The sequence below is a fragment of the Macadamia integrifolia genome, chromosome 1 (genome assembly GCF_013358625.1).
Source record: "Macadamia integrifolia cultivar HAES 741 chromosome 1, SCU_Mint_v3, whole genome shotgun sequence".
In the NCBI taxonomy this organism is placed as follows: domain Eukaryota; kingdom Viridiplantae; phylum Streptophyta; class Magnoliopsida; order Proteales; family Proteaceae; genus Macadamia; species Macadamia integrifolia.
The window spans coordinates 29,253,414-29,273,008 of NC_056557.1; the positions used below are offsets into that span (position 1 = coordinate 29,253,414).

General features: G+C 38.1%; 1 protein-coding gene and 1 long non-coding RNA gene across 2 annotated transcripts; both read left to right on the top strand.

The window, feature by feature from the left end:
* Positions 1-1,936: 1,936 nt before the first annotated feature.
* On the top strand, positions 1,937-6,929 carry LOC122089348 (glutamate receptor 2.2-like). Its single transcript, XM_042659037.1, has 5 exons — positions 1,937-2,113; positions 3,665-5,004; positions 5,110-5,422; positions 5,638-6,047; positions 6,615-6,929. The coding sequence occupies exons 1-5, from the start codon at positions 2,011-2,013 to the stop codon at positions 6,672-6,674; spliced, it is 2,226 nt and encodes a 741-aa protein (XP_042514971.1). The 5' UTR covers positions 1,937-2,010; the 3' UTR covers positions 6,675-6,929.
* Positions 6,930-7,611: 682 nt separating this feature from the next.
* On the top strand, positions 7,612-9,116 carry LOC122086018. The gene is made up of 4 exons (XR_006142316.1): positions 7,612-7,730; positions 7,872-7,949; positions 8,060-8,136; positions 8,887-9,116. It is a non-coding gene; the product is annotated as an uncharacterized LOC122086018 (long non-coding RNA).
* Positions 9,117-19,595: the final 10,479 nt, after the last annotated feature.

Genomic DNA, 19,595 nt, shown 5'->3' on the forward strand with positions numbered 1-19,595 from the left:
ACAATAACAATCATCATTGAAAGAGCCCTTGAGAAGATACAAATCAAATGACCATTTTCTAGAAGAAAGGGAATTGTAATCGTTGGTCACGCAGAAACTTTCCAATCTTAATGATAGCTTGGATGTCACCCTTCATGGTGGACCAGGCAAAGTTGTCATGAATTACTTTCGAACACTTTGTAGAAAATGATAATCTAAAATGACGTAGAAAAAAATGAAAATTACAAATATACAATTATACAGTAGTGTATAAGGATTGACATGGTTCGATAAGATTGCCTATGTCCACAATAAGATGAGATCTATTTCATTATCAATGAAGAATCAGGTTACAAATGTTCTTCCTCACTCTCACAAATTGATTAAAGAGAAAGAAACCTCATTACAAATATATAGGTAAATTCTATACAGATAATTTATCCAAAGGAATCGGCCCCCCCTTTGCAAATGACAGAATTCAAGATAGCTACCCCCAAACACATATCTTGTACAACAAACAACTCTAGTGTTTCCCTAAACCTTATTAACTGTATGACTTGGATTGGTTCTCCTTAAGATGTTCCAAATCTGTTTGAGTTTGAAGAGACTAAGTCAAATTGTGTTTAGTCATTAAGAACCCCTCCAAGTCGACGAAAGATGGTGCAAGAGACGAAGAACTCCGTGACATTGGAAATATCTTAATCTATGGTTGAAGCTAGCAAAATCAGCAATGGAATTGGTGTACGCCTATTTCATCTTTGATTCAAGCTTAGTTTCGTCGACAAGAAATGAATAGAAAAGAAAAGAAGAAAAAAAAAAAATTTGACTTTGAGGAGAAAGAGACAAGCCAATGCATGTTTGTCTATCTCTCTTCATATTCATTTTTCTATTTTTTTATTCATTTCTTGACAACCAAACTAAGCCTAGCGACTTGAACCTTAGAAATGAAGTAGATTTGAATCAGTCAGAATCCAAAAAATATATTTTCAAATTATGTCTCATGAGACAAGTCAAATAACTGCTTGAACATTGATCTCTTGATCTGATCCTTATAAATCAAGTTCAAATCTATTGAAACGAATCTGCAGAATCATAATCGGAACTAGAATTGGAATTGAAATTGGAATATATTGACAAATCATGTCTTAATTAAAATTTCCTTGTCTCATGAAACGAGACAAATAACTTCTTGAATGTTGAATAATGAACCGTAAAGAATCAGTGAAGGAATATCTAAAATAAAGAAAGAATACAAAGTATAGCAAAGAAGTCAAAATAGAACCACAAAGCTTAGGGAACCAATTCAGCCTCATCATCATTCTATTGCCAACAAGTTCGTTAGAATTCAAATATCTTCATAGTTAAGAATCCAATAACCAAGATCTATTGTTGTTTAATGAATAAATAAATGGAAAAAAGATTGAGTATGCCGTTGGTATACCGTAAGCTAGCATCTATTGTGTCTATCTCTTTCTTCCCCTTTTTGGAATGATCCTCATATCTTTCTTGTATAATACCTTATCACTAGCAACAAACCTATCTCTCTGACCACTATAGTTTAATGCTTAAGGTGTTAGATATTGGAACCAATGAAATGAGTCATTGACCACTATAGTTTAATGCCATCCATCCTATTATACTGTCTATACGTGATGCCACCTACTTGGTGATATTTCTGATTCTTTGTGAAGGTTTCCAGGAAATGTATGTGACCTTATACCCTTAATTTAATTATATGGGAAAAGGATATAACCTATATATTGGCAGGTGGTATTTAATCCTCTAGATAATGGGTGGATTTAGTGCCTTAAAAATCAAAACACAATTGGTCTCATTCTAAGTATACATTTCTGAATGGTGAAAACAACATATTTTCTTTTTCTCCTCTTCTTCTTCTTGCTCCCTTCTTTCTTCTTAACCAAGTCTGTTCATGCGCGAAATGAAAGTGTCAATTCAACAGCCTTCTTTCATGCAGGGGTTGTTCTTGACTTAACATCGAACACTGGAGAGATTGCTGAGAGTTGTATCTCTATGGCTCTATCTGATTTTTATGAAATTAATTCGAATTATACAACACGACTTGTGCTCCACACCATGGATTCCAAGAATGATGTTGTGGCTGCAACATCCTCAGGTATGCAATTTGGCTTCTTTCCACTCTTGTTTTTAATGACTTTCAGATTTACCTAGGAAAAAAAGTATATTAGGTACCGTTTGTTTAGAGGTATTTTGGTTAGGGGTTTAAGAGCTGAAAAATTTGAACTATCCAAAAAAGTTGAAGGTGTGGTCTTTGGCTAGGTGGGGTGGGGTGGAAAAGAAATATATCCAGATAACATTTGCAAGTCAAGTTTTTCCATTTGTTGAACTGTCTTCCACCTCATTCCCTTACAAAGTTCCACCAAATCGATAGGATTCTTGCACTATTAGTGAGAAATGGCTCTCTCTCTCTCTCTCTCCAATCAACCCAAAGTAGAATCAACCAGCGCATAATAAACAGAACCCAAAGAGAAGGAAAGCTAACAATTATAATCCACAAACAGGAAAAGAAATATATCCTCTACAAACCAAGGTTTTCTTCATAGATTTTTTGTTTCAGTAGAAGGGAGGAAAAATATGAATTGGGGGGGGGGAATAAAGGAAAACTTGGGTTTCTCTTCCGTTGAAAAGATACCAAAGAAGAAAGAAGATTGTTAACGTGCTTCAATGAATCTACAAGAACGTCTTCAAAAGGAGTTGTCTTCTTCTTGTTAATCATCTTGTCTAACATACAGATACATAAAGATTGGAATTTTATCCATAATTTGCATACAATAAATAAATGGGAAAAGGGAATAGAGAATAACTTCAGAGATGATCTATTCAAGCATCTCCCTATTGTTGTTTCAATTGGGCAGGGTTGGAAAGTAGAGACCATCTCTTTTTTTACTGCCCCTTCAGTGGAAATCTGGGGAGCAATCCTTAGCTTGTGCAGGCCTTCAAGGGACCCTAGGAGGAATGTGGAACTGGAGGCTCAGTGAGAAGAGAGTTCATTTAAGAGAGATCTGATGGGTTGTATTGCCAAGTTAACAATTTTTTGTACTATTAACCACATTTGGAAGGAGAGGAATTTTTTATTCTTTTAGAATAAGACTAGCACTAGACAAATCATTGTCAATAGCATATGCTTAGATGTGGAGGAACGATGCCGGGCTATCATTACCAAGGGCTTAAAATCCCTTGGGGTTTCACTTGGGCTTGTCCATCTGAGAATTGGAGTGTTCAGTGCATATGATCTTCTAGATTGTGGTTGTTTTTGGTTTCTTTCCTCCCTTGGGGTTTCACTTGTAATTATGTATTGTTTTTCCCCTGCTGATCCTTTTTAGTTTTGTGATTGTCCTGGGACTTGCCTCCGTCGAAAGGGTAACCCACTTGTAATTATGTATTGTTTTTCCCATTCTTTCCAATAAATTTGATATTAACTGTCCCAACCACGCACCACCCACCCCACCCCCCCCCCCCCAAAAAAAAAAAAAAAAAAAAAACCCTTGCGAAACATCCCTAATTTTATCTAACTAGTATTTAGTCTAATTTCTTTCTTTTGTCAAGCGTATGTATTCTGTCAATAGGAAGGTTGTAAATATTAGTTTAATTAGCCTTAGATTTTATACCCTTCAGTTCATTTACTATTTTTTTTTAATAAATGTAGCCTTATACTTGATGAAACATTTTGAGGCGCAAGCTATTATAGGGCCACAACAATCAACTCAAGCTTCATTTGTGATTGATCTTGGAGAAAAATCTCAAGTGCCAGTTCTGTCTTTCTCTGCAACAAGTCCCTCTCTTTCTCCTCTTAAAAGTCCTTATTTTGTAAGGACAACTATTGATGATTCAACTCAAGTCAAAGCCATTGCTGCCATTATCCAAAACTTTGAATGGAAGGTAGTGGTTCTGATATATGAAGATACCGACTATGGAAATGGGGTTATACCCTATTTCATTGATGCCTTCCAGGAGATTGACATCCGTGTGCCATATAGAAGTGCCATTCCTTTGGATGCAACTGATGATCAAATTTTAGAAGTTCTTCATAATTTGACAACCATGCAAACTAGGGTTTTCATTGTCCACATGTCTTCTTCTTTAGGATCTCGACTTTTTATTAATGCAGAAAATGCAAGAATGATGAGTCAAGGTTTTGCTTGGATTGTCACTGATGGGTTATCAAGTTTATTGGCTCCCATAGACTCCAATGGTATTGATTCAATGGAAGGTGTATTGGGTGTAAGACCATATATACCAAAGTCGAAAACGCTTGAAGAATTTAAAGTCAGATGGAAAAGAAGGTTCTACTCAAACAAATCATATAGTGAAACATCTGATCCAACTCTCTATGGGTTATGGGCATATGATACAGTTTGGGCACTAGCTATGGCAGTGGAGCAAGTTGGAACCTTGAATCCTCAGTTCTTGAGTGGGAACACCACCAACAATTTAACTGATATATCAAGCCTTGGATACTCACCAATTGGTCCCCAACTTCTCCATACTATCTTGAGCACTAGATTTAAAGGCCTGAGTGGTGATTTCCATTTGGTTAATGGACAGTTGGAATCTTCTACTTTTCAAATATTCAATGTGATTAGGGAAGGGGAGAGAGTGATTGGATATTGGACACCAACAAGAGGCATTTCAAGGCAGTTAAACCCAACAAATAAGTTCACAAATTTGAATTCTATGAGTAGTCTCAAATCTATTTTATGGCCAGGGGACTCAGCAATTATCCCAATGGGTTGGGATGTACTGATAAATGGTAAAGAGATCTTACAAATTTTGGTTCCAAGTAAAGATGGTTTCAAACAATTTGTGGACATTGAAAGAGACCCCTTCACTAAAAAGCTAATTAATATCACAGGGTTCTGTATCGAAGTATTTCGTAATGTAACAAGTAGGCTACCCTTCGGTCTCCCCTATGAATATAAAGCTTATCCGCTCAATGATACAGCTCTTGGCGACTATAATCTGCTTATTGATGAAGTTTCCAATAAGGTAAGTGAGGTGGTTATATAATATTTTTTTTTTTCTATCATGAATTATCCATCCAAAAGAATAGTTATTTTGAAATTTTTATTTTTTGGTGATGGAAACAAACAGAGATTCAATGCAGCAGTGGGGGATGTATCAATTTTGGCGAATCGATCTAATTATGTAGATTTCACAATGCCTTATACAGAATCTGGGGTGATAATGGTGGTGCCAATGAAAGATAATTTGGAGAAAGAATTCTGGATGTTCCTAAAGCCTTTAAGCCCAGGTCTTTGGCTGGTGACTAGTGCAGGTTTCATCTACATAGGGGTCGTCGTGTGGATTCTTGAACAACCTACAAATACCGAGCTTGGGGTTTCACATCGAGAACGACTTGAAACAAGCCTTTGGTACTCCTTTTTAACTCTCATATTTGCCCAACGTAAGTATACCCTCTACCTTCGAAACATTAAAATTAATTTTTTCGACTAAAGGTCAGCAAAAGAATATATTAAAAGTAATTATTTTGTATGAGACTTTGGTTATATTAGATAGATTTATGACCCAGCCAAGCATGCCCTAGGTAGCCAATTACGGTTAGAATTAAATTGAAATCTAAAGAAAGCATAAACATAAAATTTCTTTTAATGGTTGCAGGAGAGAGGATTGAGAATAACTTAACAAGAGCTGTATTGATCACATGGGTGTTCTTCGTGCTCATCCTAACACAGAGTTACACAGCAAGCCTGTCATCGACGTTAACAACACGACAGTTGCAGCCAACAATCACAGATGTTAGCGACATAAAGAATAATGGATATTATGTGGGATACCAAGCTGGTTCATTTGTGAGAGAATTCCTGAGAGACCATTTGCATTTGGATGAATCCAAGTTCAGAAATTATAGCACTCCGGAGGAATTTCATTATGCTTTATCTACTGGAACTGATCATGGAGGAGTTGCTGCCATTTTCGATGAAATTCCTTATATCCGAGTCTTTCTCAAATTGTACTGTAATAAATACACCACGGCTGGACGCATCTACTCATCTGAAGGATTTGGCTTTGTAAGTCTCTCTTTCTCTCTTTCTTTTTTGCTTACGATGGGTATCTAGGCCTTCGGCTTGACTAGTCCCACATGCCCATATTGACCCTACGACCACATGGATCGAGTCATACTGGGGTTGAATGAGGACCATTTATCCTTCATGGAAAGCAATGAAGAGCACTAAACACCCCTGTGTGAATGGCCCAAGGTGTGCCTAGTGGAAGTCGAACTTAGGATGTCCGAGTTTACAACTCTCTCTCTCTCTCTATTGTTGGTTATTTTTTTAATTTCCAAAAGAAAAAAAAAATGAGGGCAATTTTAAATCTTATTTCTTTCAGGTCTTCCCTAAAGGATCTCCTTTAGTCTCTTATATGTCAATGGCAATTTTAAATCTCACTGATGACGGGACATTAGATGAAATTAAGAAACAGTGGTTAGGAGATCAAACAAATTGCAACATCGCAGATGCTTCTTCAACATCAACCAACCTGCTCACCTTGCGAAGCTTTGGAGGCCTCTTCCTTATCATAGGAGTCGTTTCAGGGCTTTCACTGTTAATCCACTTATTCCTGTTTGTGTATGGCAGGTGGCATGTACAAATTACCATGATATCTCTTGGTGGGAGGTACCGTGTAAGTCAAGTTAGACCCATGGAAAGTCAACCTAGAGCACAAGGCACTGTTGATGAAGAAGTTGGATCCACAGAACTTCAACCTGTGGGTGCCGAGCACAAGGAAGAACCCATTGTTGAAGGGGGCATTGTTGAAGGAAGCAATATTAAAGAAGAAATTGTTGAAGAAGGCAATATTGAAGGACTCTCAAGGCGGTTCTCAAGGAGAGGCATGCGAATTCACTAAACCATGACCAAGGCCTTGCCTTGCCTGACATTATAACCATAAAAATAATATGTATGAATTCTATTATATCCTCCTAAGATGCGTGAGGTAGAGGTGTGGGGGGGGGGGAAGGGGAACCACAGGAATAATATTTTTTATTTTCCTCTATTCCAGTAGCTTCTCCTAAGATGATAAGGAAAGTTCAAATTAATCTTACCATATTGGCGATCACCATTGTGGCATTTATTAATATTTTTTATTTTCCTCTATTCCAGTGAGCTTAAAGTATTAAATTGTGGTACTTATTGCTGAAAGTGTGTCCATCAAATTCAATATTATTATTTATTCATTTCATATCATATTATCATATCATATTATTATTTAAGTGCATGTAATCATATTTTGCGGTTAATCTTTTTTAAACTATTATATCCTTGCTTTTTTTAGAAATACCATCATTATCTCATTATTTTTCATACATATTCTTTTTATTCTTTTTAGAATATTTGGTGCCCCTAGTTCTTAGTTTTTATTTTTTATAAGATACTCCATGATTTCCTAATTACCATGTTTCTTAAATTAAAGTAAAAGCCGAGTTGTCTTACCAAAAACGAAACAAAAAAGTCAGCACGTAAAATCTATAGGATATGAGAAGATTATCTATGATTTTTTTTGGAAGGGTAAGATTTTTCATGATTCACTTAACAATTTGGATGAATTTGTCTGGCCTCTCTTTGTCCTCCCTGTTTCTACCCCCTCTCTCTTTCTCGCTAATCGCTATGCATCAGCCGCTCCACCATCTCCTTTCTAGCATCTCATCTGTCGGGGTTTCCATTGCCGCAAAATCAAGCATGTTGGAAAACCAGGTAATGTATCTCAACCCTTTATTGCTTCTTTCCTTCATTTGAAATTAGATTATTCAGTCGGAATAACTTTATAAGCTTCTCGTTTTCGAACCAAACTCTCTATCCTCCCATCTGATTCCAACGACTCTTGCCAACTATTAGAGCAGCCGCAACCATGGTCAGAAAGCTACCAAAGGGAAAGGGAATTGTCGAGATGGCCGTAGGCTACAATTAATATAAGTGTGCTTTCCTTCTCTCTCTATCTTATCTCTGTTTTCTTTGTTTACCACAATTCTGTGACTAAGCGATTGGAGTATTTCATCGTTATTCAATCGAAATGGTTTCCACAGGCAAGACATGAATACAGCAACAATGCAACACTACAAGGATGCTATCTCTTCCAATTCAATTCCTGATTTCCGAAGAGGTATTTGTATTTGGGTAATTTTATTAGTATGCAACTGTCCTTCTCTCTCTTTCTTTTTTTTTTTTTTTTTTTTTTTTTTTTTTTTTTTTGAAAAATTAATATGGGATTGCAATTTTGGTTCCTTCAAAATTGAAAGTTTCATTGTCATTAGCCTATATTTCACTTTCCTCATGTTATTTGACTTATTTTTATTTACTTAGTTCTCATCCCTGAAGATCTACAGCTAATGCAATCAATAAGGTAACCTGCAAATCCAAAACAAAGAGCAGCAATTTTCATATCTAATTTACGATATATAGAATTCGATCGGAAATTTTGGGATGTGGAGGAGAGTTTAGTGAGTCAATAATTTTTTATAGAGTTTTTAAGAGTGGAAAATATCTCAATATTGCGTTTTTAGTAAAGTCAAGTGTAACTTTTTCCTTTTTCATCAATCTTACAGCTTGAGTTTGTATCTTAAGACTTTTATATTCTTCGCCCAATCTGTGTAATAGATGCTTCCCAGGTTTTCAATTTCGTTGATGTTAGTGCATTATTATAATTGAACAAATTCTTTAATATCAAATGTTCGGTATTCCCATAAATTCATTATAGGTTTCCTATTTTTATAACCTAGAACATGATTTTTATTAACAATCATCAATCCTACATCTTCAAACTTATTGTAGGATCATCTCTAAATTTATCACTGTCATTGGTTACTGCCAAAATGTTCTTATGTAAGTAAATGTCAATGATTCTTTTCTGCAGGATCAATTGGGCGATGCTTTTCATTGGATTAGGCAAGTTATAGGCCTTGTATGTGGGTTGTTGTGGGGTGCTTCCCCTTTCGTTGGAGCTATATGGATTGTCATGTAAGTTCAAATATACAGACATTTCACAATACCATTGTATTGAATATGCCTCTTTTCAAACTAGATATACTCTGCCTTTGTCTTTAAAATATTTTCAGATTTCATGGATTATGCACAAAACTTCATTCATTTTCTTTTTGCAAATTCTATTAACGTGGATATGATTCCTTTTCAGCTATATTGTTTACATTATTAAATTATCGTATAGGTTCATCTCTTGGCAAGGATCATATTTTAATTTGAGTTTGGCACTATAAAGTTTCTATGTGCTATTTTTCATCAACGAATCTATTGATTAGGCTTAAGGGTTATTACAGTGTAGAGGGAAGCCATGGTGGAGCTTAGATTTGTGGCTATTGAAAGTATCACTTTTGTTACAAGGGTTCCTGTTCCTGAGTATCCTCTTCCGAGTTCCGGGTACCTAATCAAGAATGGCCATCCATGATGAGTGTTAGGAGCCAACTGGTGTGTTGGTACTTGTTAAACTCTACGATGAATCATGCTTCAAATGGATCTTTTGTATCTTCCACCTTGAGGTAAAATTTATTGAAATGAAATTCAAGAGAAAGCAAGTTTTGTTAACCTCTTTTTAAGGAACCTCATACGAGGAAGCATAACTTTGTTATTAATACAAATAATAGGGTCCTTGCTTATTGTTTGGGTAGTTAGGATAGTTGCCACATCGTCTAAGTGAGCCAAGGCGGTCAGGGGGAACCACCAGGCGGTAAAAAACTAAGGCGACATTAGAAAAGCCGCCTGGATGCCTAGATGATGCCTTAACAACTGTGGTAGTTGGATGACCTCATCTTTCAGTTATGGAAAAGAAATCTTGGTACACTTGAAGGACAATGTTTTGTATTTAAATGAACTGATCATGGATTTGAGGTGTGAAGCATCATCTGTTTGGACAACAGCTTTGATTTTGACTGGTTATACAACATTTTCTTTTTATCCTTTTGATTCTTTGTTATTGTAGAATGTTTATTTAAGTATGTAGCTTCCTTCCGTGGACCGGCACAGACCTATTTCCAAAATAAGTCCTATGAACTCAACTTGCAATTTATGGTACTATTGTGTTTGGTTCCGTAGGTATCATAACACATGACCTTTTCCCTTCGTTTTCCGTTTGTTGACTTGTGAAAGAATTCGTTCATGTGTTGCTGCTATATCTGATTCCTTGGCTGAAATATCTCAGACCATTCATTTTCCACAATTGTATTTTGCATCCATGGGGACTTGCTTGAGCTCTCGAATCAAGGCAGACAGTCCATCTCACATTGGTATTGATGAACTGAGCTTTCATATTTTTTTTCCACAATTGCTTGCATTTTTATTTTTTTTCAAGGCGAAGCTGGGTCCTTGTGAATTTTCATGAATTCATCCCTGTTTGTATTAGAGAGTCTGATCGATGAAACTCCAAAGCCCATATGGCATACATCTTTGATGTTTAATTTGAACTTTCCTGACGGTCCCTTTATCTGTTCCATTGTTTTAATCATTTCCTTGTAGTTTTCAGTTTGTTTTTAGCGTCAATTTTACTCAACATAACTGTTTTTATTCTGGTGAGCTATTTTGTTTTCACTATAATTTTTGTAGTCCCTCCCAATATTTATTTCTGGCTGATGCATTTCTTGATACATGATTGAAATTGGGTTTAGGTGTAGTGTTTTTCTATGACATCTGCTGATTCTTCTATCAAGACTAGTAGCGACCCGATGATGAATTTCCCACTCCTTTTTTTTTTAAATGAAAATGTATCAATCGTTCATTGTCCAAAGGTGAACTCAAAGTATGTTAGCAACTCCTCTGTTTCCGTGCCTCTAACCCCTCGGAGTGAGGGTGAGATTTTGGAGTCCACTAATTTAAAGAGTTTTAGCTTTAGCAGACTGAAAATGTCCACCAGAAACTTTTGACCTGATAGTGTCTTGGGAGAAGGGGGCTTTGGGTCGGTCTTTAAGAGGTGGATCGATGGACATGTGACAGAATTATCAAACCTGGTACTAGCGGATGTTTATAGTTATGAACATGTGACAGAATTCTTATGATCTCAATATTTTCCAAGGTGACAATGCTCACGTGCATTTGCACGTGTCAGTTTTAGTAGTATAAAAGGGTTCATGATTAGGGACAGAATTGGGCATTCTTTTCATACGGGACGCTCTGTGTGATCCATGAAATGATGATAGAGAGTGAGAAGAATGAGGTGGGGTGTATAGAACAAGGCTGTTGCTGGTCTGTAGCAGGCTCCATCAATAGCCCTGGCTGCTTGCTACAGTGGCTGCCTACAGCCACACCCTCTTTCCCCCTTCATGGCTGTGTATGTTGTTCTGTTGTGTATGCATGTAGGTGTGTATGTGTGTGTCTGCTATTTTTAAGAGTAAAGAAAATAAAGGAAAAGAAGAGTAGTTGTGATGTGCGTGTTGATTGTAAGTAGCAAAGAAGAAGAAGAAAGAAAGATTGTCCGAGAGGATTTCTGGGTAGTTTCAAGTTTGCAGACTGACCTACCTTCAGTCTAGACAGTGTGACTTTCTCAGTTCAAGTCCGAATGAGTTGATTTTTATTTTTTTTTAATAGAAACTAGATTCGTTAAGTTACAATTGTGTTTGAAATAGATATTATCAAATTCAGAATATAAGTGAGTCAAAATTATATGTTAAGACTGCAGAAGATTTCTGCCCGAGAGCACAGTATTTGTTTCTATTGTGATCTTTATCCACTAAAATCGAGTTAACTCAGTCGTTAAGGCTCTGATTGACCCGATTCCTTTGCATAAGTTAAAGGACTTGAAGACCCACGTTTTTTATGAAGACACTTTCAACCGAGGTCTTTTGTAAGATATGCAAAATTGGTCATGAACCGAAAGGATCTCCAAGAACAATTTACCAAAGGATCTCCAAGAACAATTTACCATGCACATTAGATAAAGGATCTTGTGATTGGAATTGTGTGAATGAGTAATGTAAAGCTATGCTTGTATATTGTATGAGTTGTTTTTTAAGAATACAGAACAGAAAAGAAAATAGATTCATTGACCTTTCTATCCATATATGGGGCACGGATTCTACTTTAGTCAGAGTTGGTACATGTTTGACAGTAAAGCTACCCCAAAACAGTGGACTGCGGTTACTATATTTAGTTTCAGTCCTTTGGCTTAGTCTTGTGTACCTAGTAGACTGAGTTAGGCCATGGAAATGCTCCCACATCAATTGGGGATTAAGAGTCTATGTAAGAGCTTAAATGCATACAAGTTTTGGTTGGAGAGTGAGTTTAAAATATAAGGACAAGTCCGGACAGTCCATAACATACATAACAAAGTGAAAGCTAAGTTTTGGAGTGATTACATACTTGAGTCATTAAGTTAGAAGTAATAGGAAGGGAGCCGTTCAGGATCTCCTTGCTTATTGGGTGGCCCAAAAGATAGGGATCAATCTCTATTGCTACAAAATAGGAATATTGATAACAGCCACAGTCCGCATGGGAATTTGGAGATCATTCTTCCCATAATTGATGGGTTTCCATTGGAAGGCACAAGTAACACAATATTGGTGGATAATCCTGTTGCTGAGCATGTAAACGGATCAGGGTATGGATCTGAAAATGGATCTGGATCTGACTCATCCGCAGAGGAGGATGAGAGTGAAACATCAAAAAGTGAGGAATGTGATGATAATTCAGAGACGCCTAAGGCTTGGCTTGGCCTAGTGACGGTAGAAAACACAACCCAGAATTCTTTAGCATTGGTTCCTGTGGAAACCATTTACTCCTTGAGGGTGAGAGATATGCCCTTAGATAGCTCTGCTGAGGTGAGGAAAAATAGATGGGTACTCATCGAGAGGACGACGAGGTGGGCACGGGGCTGTGCCCTCCCACTCAAGGGATGCGGAAAAAATTATCACGGAAATGGTCAGTAGCCAATTACAAGATGGGATCGTTGTGGTGCATCATTCAGAGGTCCAAGATGTGGACAAATTCCTTCGTAGAGTTGAAGAACTTGAAGGTAGAGAACAAGGGAGACGTAAAAAAGACAAACAAACAATCAATGCAGAGCAGGCTGCGCGCAAGTCTGACAGCATTTGCTTCCTATATAAGGTGATACTATGCGAGTCCATTTTTGGAATATTAGAGGAATAAAGAAGGTGGTTGCGAGGTCTGCTATCACACCCAGCTTGCACAAAACCGAGCCGGTGATCGAGTTAACTCCGGTTAACTCACAAATCTGTTAGGATTAACAATGCAGTAACTGCAATACAGTATACATCTATTAAACTAAGATAAGACCTGTATTTTCAGCAGATGATCTATTCATAATAATACCTGTAATTGTTTCCCAAATACTTGATACCCAAATCGAGTCATGAAAGTTATATACATTTGGGCCCGAAGGCATGATATATACACAAAAATATAATAATTAAAGCATCAAGTAGTCAAAAGGGGATACATCAAAAGAATAAAAAAGAATCACTCAGGAGTCACTGCTGCCATGCAGCACAATCCTCGCACGTGCAATCGGCACCGTGCTCGAACTCATCAGGGACCCACCAGCCTTCAAAGGGAAATTCACAGTGGGGCATGGCTCCTGATCTTCAGGCGGGTAACCTACAAAATCACCTAAAAAGAGTTATGCACATGGGATGAGCTCACTAGCCCAGTAAGTGGAAAGAAAGATCACAAGCAGTCACAATACAAATGCACATATATGTATGCAATTCATTTTAATCTTATTTGCCTAACAACATTACTAGATCATAGGCTATGTGCTACTCACAACCATAGTGTACATATGCCCCGAGTACAAGCTGCAGACCCCATCCCGCTATATGCCCATAGGGTTGTCAGAGAAGGCCCACCGTTGGTACTGAAATTTAAAATGCAAGCCGACTCCTGAAAAATTTAAATGACAGAAAGTAAATGGGTGACTCCACCAGAAATAATGATCATCCATGCGTACTTCTAACCGTTACAGGAGTTCGACAACTCCAACCCGATGCTACTTCTAACCGTTACAGGAATTCGACAACTCCAACCCGATGCTTCCCCCCAATGGTCCCCCAACACGTAAACCCCTGTTAGGAAGAGTTGTAGCACAAAGGGGTAAATCAAATCCTAGCCGCATGCCTCTATATGAGCATAGTTCGATTACACGATGATACCACATCCCATTCCATGAGCCATCATGCACTCGTTTCCAAGCCATCTACGGCATCTAATCTACCATGCATATCATGTCCACATGAGATTCCTCCATCATATACATCAAGACATAATGAATATTGAAATATAACACAGAGCATATCATATTACGTAAATGCACATTCAATCCGTGATATGACATACGTGATGTCTAGTCTACACATAAGTGATATGATGACATGACTAAACTTAACACATATTAAGTGATGTATAAACATTCCAAAATTAAATCAAAATCCACTCTCCACTTACTTGTATATGTACACAGTGCTTGTACCTAGTACATAAGAGATCCGATGTGTGAGTATACGTATAATGAATATAACCTATCATAAACATAATAGTTTATCATTTCACTATTTTGGGGTCAAAATCATCATGGTTGAACACTAAAATCGGGTTTAGAATCATAAATGGGGGTTACTCATCAAATTTGGACCCATTCTGGGTATTCTGGAAAGACAGGTGGGCATGAGTCAAAGACAGGCGGGCGTTGGAGCCCACCAGTCTTATACCCATCGGTTACACCAGAGGCTCAGAAATTGAGTTCAGGAAACTCAGGTGGCCAGAGACCCAAAGACAGGTGGGTCTAGAACACCCCCCAATCTTGAAACGAAATTCTTCTATCATCTTCCCCATCTTCTCTCCGGCTTGGGGAACTTGTTTGGTGTCGATTTGGCGACTCAAATCACTCATCTAAGGTCCATTCATATATACTCAACCTAGATCGAAGATCAAATTAAAAGAAAAAGGGAGATTCTTACCTCTATCTCACAAACACTAATGAAACCCCAAATTTCACTTCTTTAGCTCAAGAACTTTCAAATACTCTAGATCTTCATCAACACTCCTTCCAAATCCTTCAAAATCATTGTATACACCTTCCATTAGGCCTTAGATTTGATTATCCATGTAGGATTAGAAAGATCCAAGTGGGTTTTTTCACAAAAATCAAAAAGAGGGTTTAAGAAAGGGGATTTCCTAAGAATCCTTGGAATATGTATAATACCTACCTCAAATCGAAGATCCCAACGAGCTGATCATTAATTCGGCCTCAAAATACCAAGACCCAGCTCCAGTGAAGCTCTACGGTTGATTTCCCTTCTTCTTTCTTCTTCTTCTTCCTTTTTCCTTTCTTCTTCTTTCTCTCTTCTTTACTCTCCCACCGACCAACTATCATTAATGAGGGAGAAGACAATAATTGTCTTCCCCCCCCCCTTTTATACCTGGGCCCCCAAAATATCTTTTAGTCATAGGTGGGTACCATCTCAGATGGGTATTTTCATTTGTTAGTGCTCCACTTGGGCTTCAATGGGAACAAACTCCCACATATAATTAAATTATATTGGCACCCACAAATACTAGTACGTACCTTTACTTATTGTACATGGCCTTGTGGTGCGTGCAAGTGCAAGGTTTGGGTGCACATATTACACTTGGTACCCGCTCAGTCATGTCGGGTCAACCCGAGTTCAAGGTCACTCTTGCTACCATGTTCCATATTGTACTTGCATCGGTTCTCTCCGGTTCAGCCCCTATATGATCAAACCAAGCCAATACGGGTAATTAGATCAGGTTTAGAAAGTAGGGTATTACATCTGCCGTAGGTAATTTGGTGAGGGAGAAGTTCCCATACATTGTTTGTATAGCTGAACCTATGGTCGATGTCTCCTCGTTCCCGATGATTTTTTTCAATAAATTGGGATTTGAGGCGAATTTCATTCATAATAAAAGGGTGAATAGAATTTCCAATTTATGGGTAGTGTGGAAAAGAGGCATTCCAAAGCCAGTGGTGGTGAAGGAGTCAAATCAACATATGTCTCTCCAGGTTCAGTGGCTGAACAAATCTATCCTTATCTCTGTGATCCACACCATTTGTTTTCGTGCAGGTAGGCGTGATCTTCGGATGGACTTGGTAGCAGTTTCTCCTCAGTCACCAATGACATGGTTGATGGTAGGAGATTTTAATGCGACCGTAGAATCTCATGAGAAGCGTGGGCTACGTTCTTTTAGCATGGGATCTACTGCTGAGTTTGGAGCTATGGTGAATGCCTACGAAATGATTCCAATTGCATCGCAGGGTCGTAAGTTTACATGGACAAATAATAGGCAAAGAGAAAACGTTTCTGCAGTATTGGACAGAAGTTTTTGTCATAAAGCTTGGATTTCTTTTTTTCATGATTGTGTTCAACAAGTTTTGCAAAGGGTGGCATCTAATCATAATCCCCTGCTAGTTGTTTCCAAAGCTATGGAGAGACCATTCAACTGCCCTTTTAGATTCCACAAATTCTGGATGGAAAATGATAATTTCCTTAAGATTGTTGAATCGCCCTGGAAGGAGTGGATCAGAGGAGCGCCTATCTCCATGTTGACTCAAAAGTTGAAGCGACTGAAACCTGTTCTAAGGGCTTGGGCGAAGGTGACCTTCCCTAATTTTGATGTGCAACTTATGGAAGCCAAGAAAGAATTGAATGATGTGCAGGAGCATATTGAATTGATAGGATTATCTGACCAACTATTTGCAAAGGAGGCTGATGCAAAAACAACGTAATTGAAGGCTCTAGAGAACCATGAGAAGATCTGGGCTGAAAAATCTTGTATTAGATGGATGTCTTAAGGAGACAGAAATTCAAATTTCTTCCATCTTTTAACAAAAATACGAAGAGCAAAAAATTATATTAGAAGCCTGAAGAGACAAGATGGAGTGCTCGTATTGGGTCCATCTCAATTGGGAGATTATATTGTCAATTTTTATGAAGACTTCCATAAGGCGGCGCCAGTGGTTAACCATTTGGGTTTGCTAGATTGCATTCCTAGTGTGTTGGAGGAGAGAGATCGGTTAGGTTTAGTGTCTATGCCTCGTGACTGAGAGATTAAGGCAGCGATTTGAGAACTTGATCCAGATAGTTCGCCGGCACCAGACGGTTTCTCAGGTGCTTTCTTTAGGAAATGCTGGGAGATTATAGAACACGATGTGTGTCATGCAGTGAGATCATTTTTTAGCTCTAGCTACATGCCTAACGGAGTTAACAATAATTTTTCGGTACTGATCCTGAAAATGAAGGGGGCTGCTTCCCTAGATAAGTTCAGACCCTTATGCATGGGGAACTTCTTCTGTAAGCTGATATAAAAAATCATGGCTATTAGTCTCTCTGCGCTCCTTCCCAAGATTATTTCTGAAGAGTAGGGGGCCTTTCAGAAAGGTAAAGTCATTCACTCTAACATCAGATTGGCTTCTGAGTTGACAAATCTCATGTTTTCTTCAACTTGGGGAGGCGGGATGGGCATAAAAATTGACACTCAAAAAGCATATGATACGATTTCCTGGGATTTTATTTTTCATGTCTTGAGAAGGTTTGGCTTTCCTGAGGTTCGGATTGGATGGGTGCACTCAATTTTATCAAGCTCAAAAATTTCGGTCCTTCTTAATGGAGGTCCGATTAGATATTTTGGAGTAGAAAGAAGCTTACGTCAGGGTGACCCAATTTCTCCATTGTTGTTCATCATTGCTGAGGAGGTTCTCTACTGGGGTCTCGGTGCACTAATAAATGAGAAAAAAATTCAGCCTCTTCCTGGGCCTTGAGGGGTGGGAACTCTCGGACACATCCTGTTTGCTGATGACAGCTTTATCTTTGCAAACGCCTTCATCAGGTATGTTAGGAATTTAATGGATTTTTTTACTAGCTACCAAGAGTTTTCAGGGCAGAGGATGAATCTTGAAAAGCGTAAACTCTTTATGGGAAATATCTCTCCATCCATAAAAAGAAGAATTTCTCAGACTCTCAATGTGCCAGTTTGCAATTTCCCTACCAAATATTTGGGAGTAGAAATCTTTAAGGGTAGAGTCAGGAAGGAAGCTCTTATTCCAGTGATGGACAAAGTGAAGAGAAGGACGTCTGGATGGAAATGAAAAATTTTGTCAATGGCGGGGAGAGTGGAGTTTGTTTGATTGGTGATATCTGGATTGCCAATTCATAGCTTTTCAGTTTATTGGTGGCTTTCATCTCTTCTCTCTCTTATGGAGAAGTGGATGAGAAATTTCATATTGAGAGGTGATGTCGACTCGGCAAAGGGAGTGACTATCAAATGGGATCAGGTGTGTAAATCGAAAGAAGAAGGAGGCTTAGGCATCTGGAGCCTAGGAGATGTGAACAAGGCTATGCTTAGCAAGATGGTATGGAATATTCGAAATGGTGATTCAGTGGTTAGTAAATTTATCAAGGCTAGATTTGTGAAGACTAGGGGAAATATTAAAAAGGGTTATAAACCTTCATCCATATGGCCAGGCTGTCGCTGAATGTGGAAATTTGTCCATGATAACGAAAGATGGGTGATTGGTAATGGGAATTCAGTTAATTTTTGGCGGGATAAGTGGTGGGGATCAGAGTCTGTTGCTGAAGCTATTAATTTAGAAGGGTCTATGATTGAAAGGGCCTCTACTCGGGTGTCTGATTTTATTCTGGAAGGTGTTTGGGATTTCACAAGTGTGCAATCGATTTATCTTACGAATATTTTTCAAACTCTGAAAGATGTGAAAGTTCCTACTCAGCTAGTTTGGGATCAGTGTGTTTGGAGTCTAATGATTTCAGGAAGCTTTACATCAATGTCAGCTTGCGACGAGATTAGGAAAAGGAATCCAAAGGTTCCTTGGCACTCCTTGATATGGTGTAAGAAACTCCAACTGAGATAATCAACTTTCGGGTGGAGGGGTTCATGGAAAAATAGGAGGTTATAATGAAAAAGGGAATCCATCTAGCTTCAAAATGCAGCCTATGTGGTAAGGATTTAGGGTCTATACTACATATTTTTCTTCAATGCAGTTTCACTATTGAGATGTGGAAATTGTTTTTAGACTCTTTTGGAATTGATTGGTTATATCATGCTAATAGTCAAGACTTTATGGCATGGTGGGAGAGGGAAATTAGAGGAATAAATGTCAAAGATCCATGGAAGGTGGGATTGGTGGTCATTGCCTCTTATATATGGAGGGAAAGAAATAGAAGAAGGGTTGAAGGCAAAGAAAGAAAAGCTTCGATCATATTGAGATGGCCAAAGATGAGATCAGACAGCTGAAATTGGATCTGAAGGGTGTGGTTAAAACAGTAGTGGATTTGTCATGTTGTAGGAATCTCAGGCTGAAGCTTGAGGCTCTTCCAGTAAGTCCAATCATTGAGGTTCATTGGTGTAAACCAATGAAAAATTGGATCAAATTGAATGTGGATGGGAGTTCTCTAGGAAATCTAGGTAGAGCAGGGGCCGGTGGCGTTCTGAGGGACCATTCAGGTCAGGTTGTTTGTTACTTTAAATTATTTCTTGGAGTTAAAAAAATCTTTTGGCAGAATTTGATGCTTTGATCGAAGGAATTATGTGAGCTAAAGATTTGGAGGCACAAGCTTTATGGATTGAATCAGA

Coding starts and splice junctions, on each gene's coding strand:
- LOC122089348 (XM_042659037.1), top strand. CDS start 2,011: ATGGCTCTATCTGATTTTTATGAAATTAATTCGAATTATACAACACGA. Junction 2,114..3,664: donor TGTGGCTGCAACATCCTCAG/GTATGCAATTTG, acceptor TAATAAATGTAG/CCTTATACTTGATGAAACAT. Junction 5,423..5,637: donor AACTCTCATATTTGCCCAAC/GTAAGTATACCC, acceptor TAATGGTTGCAG/GAGAGAGGATTGAGAATAAC.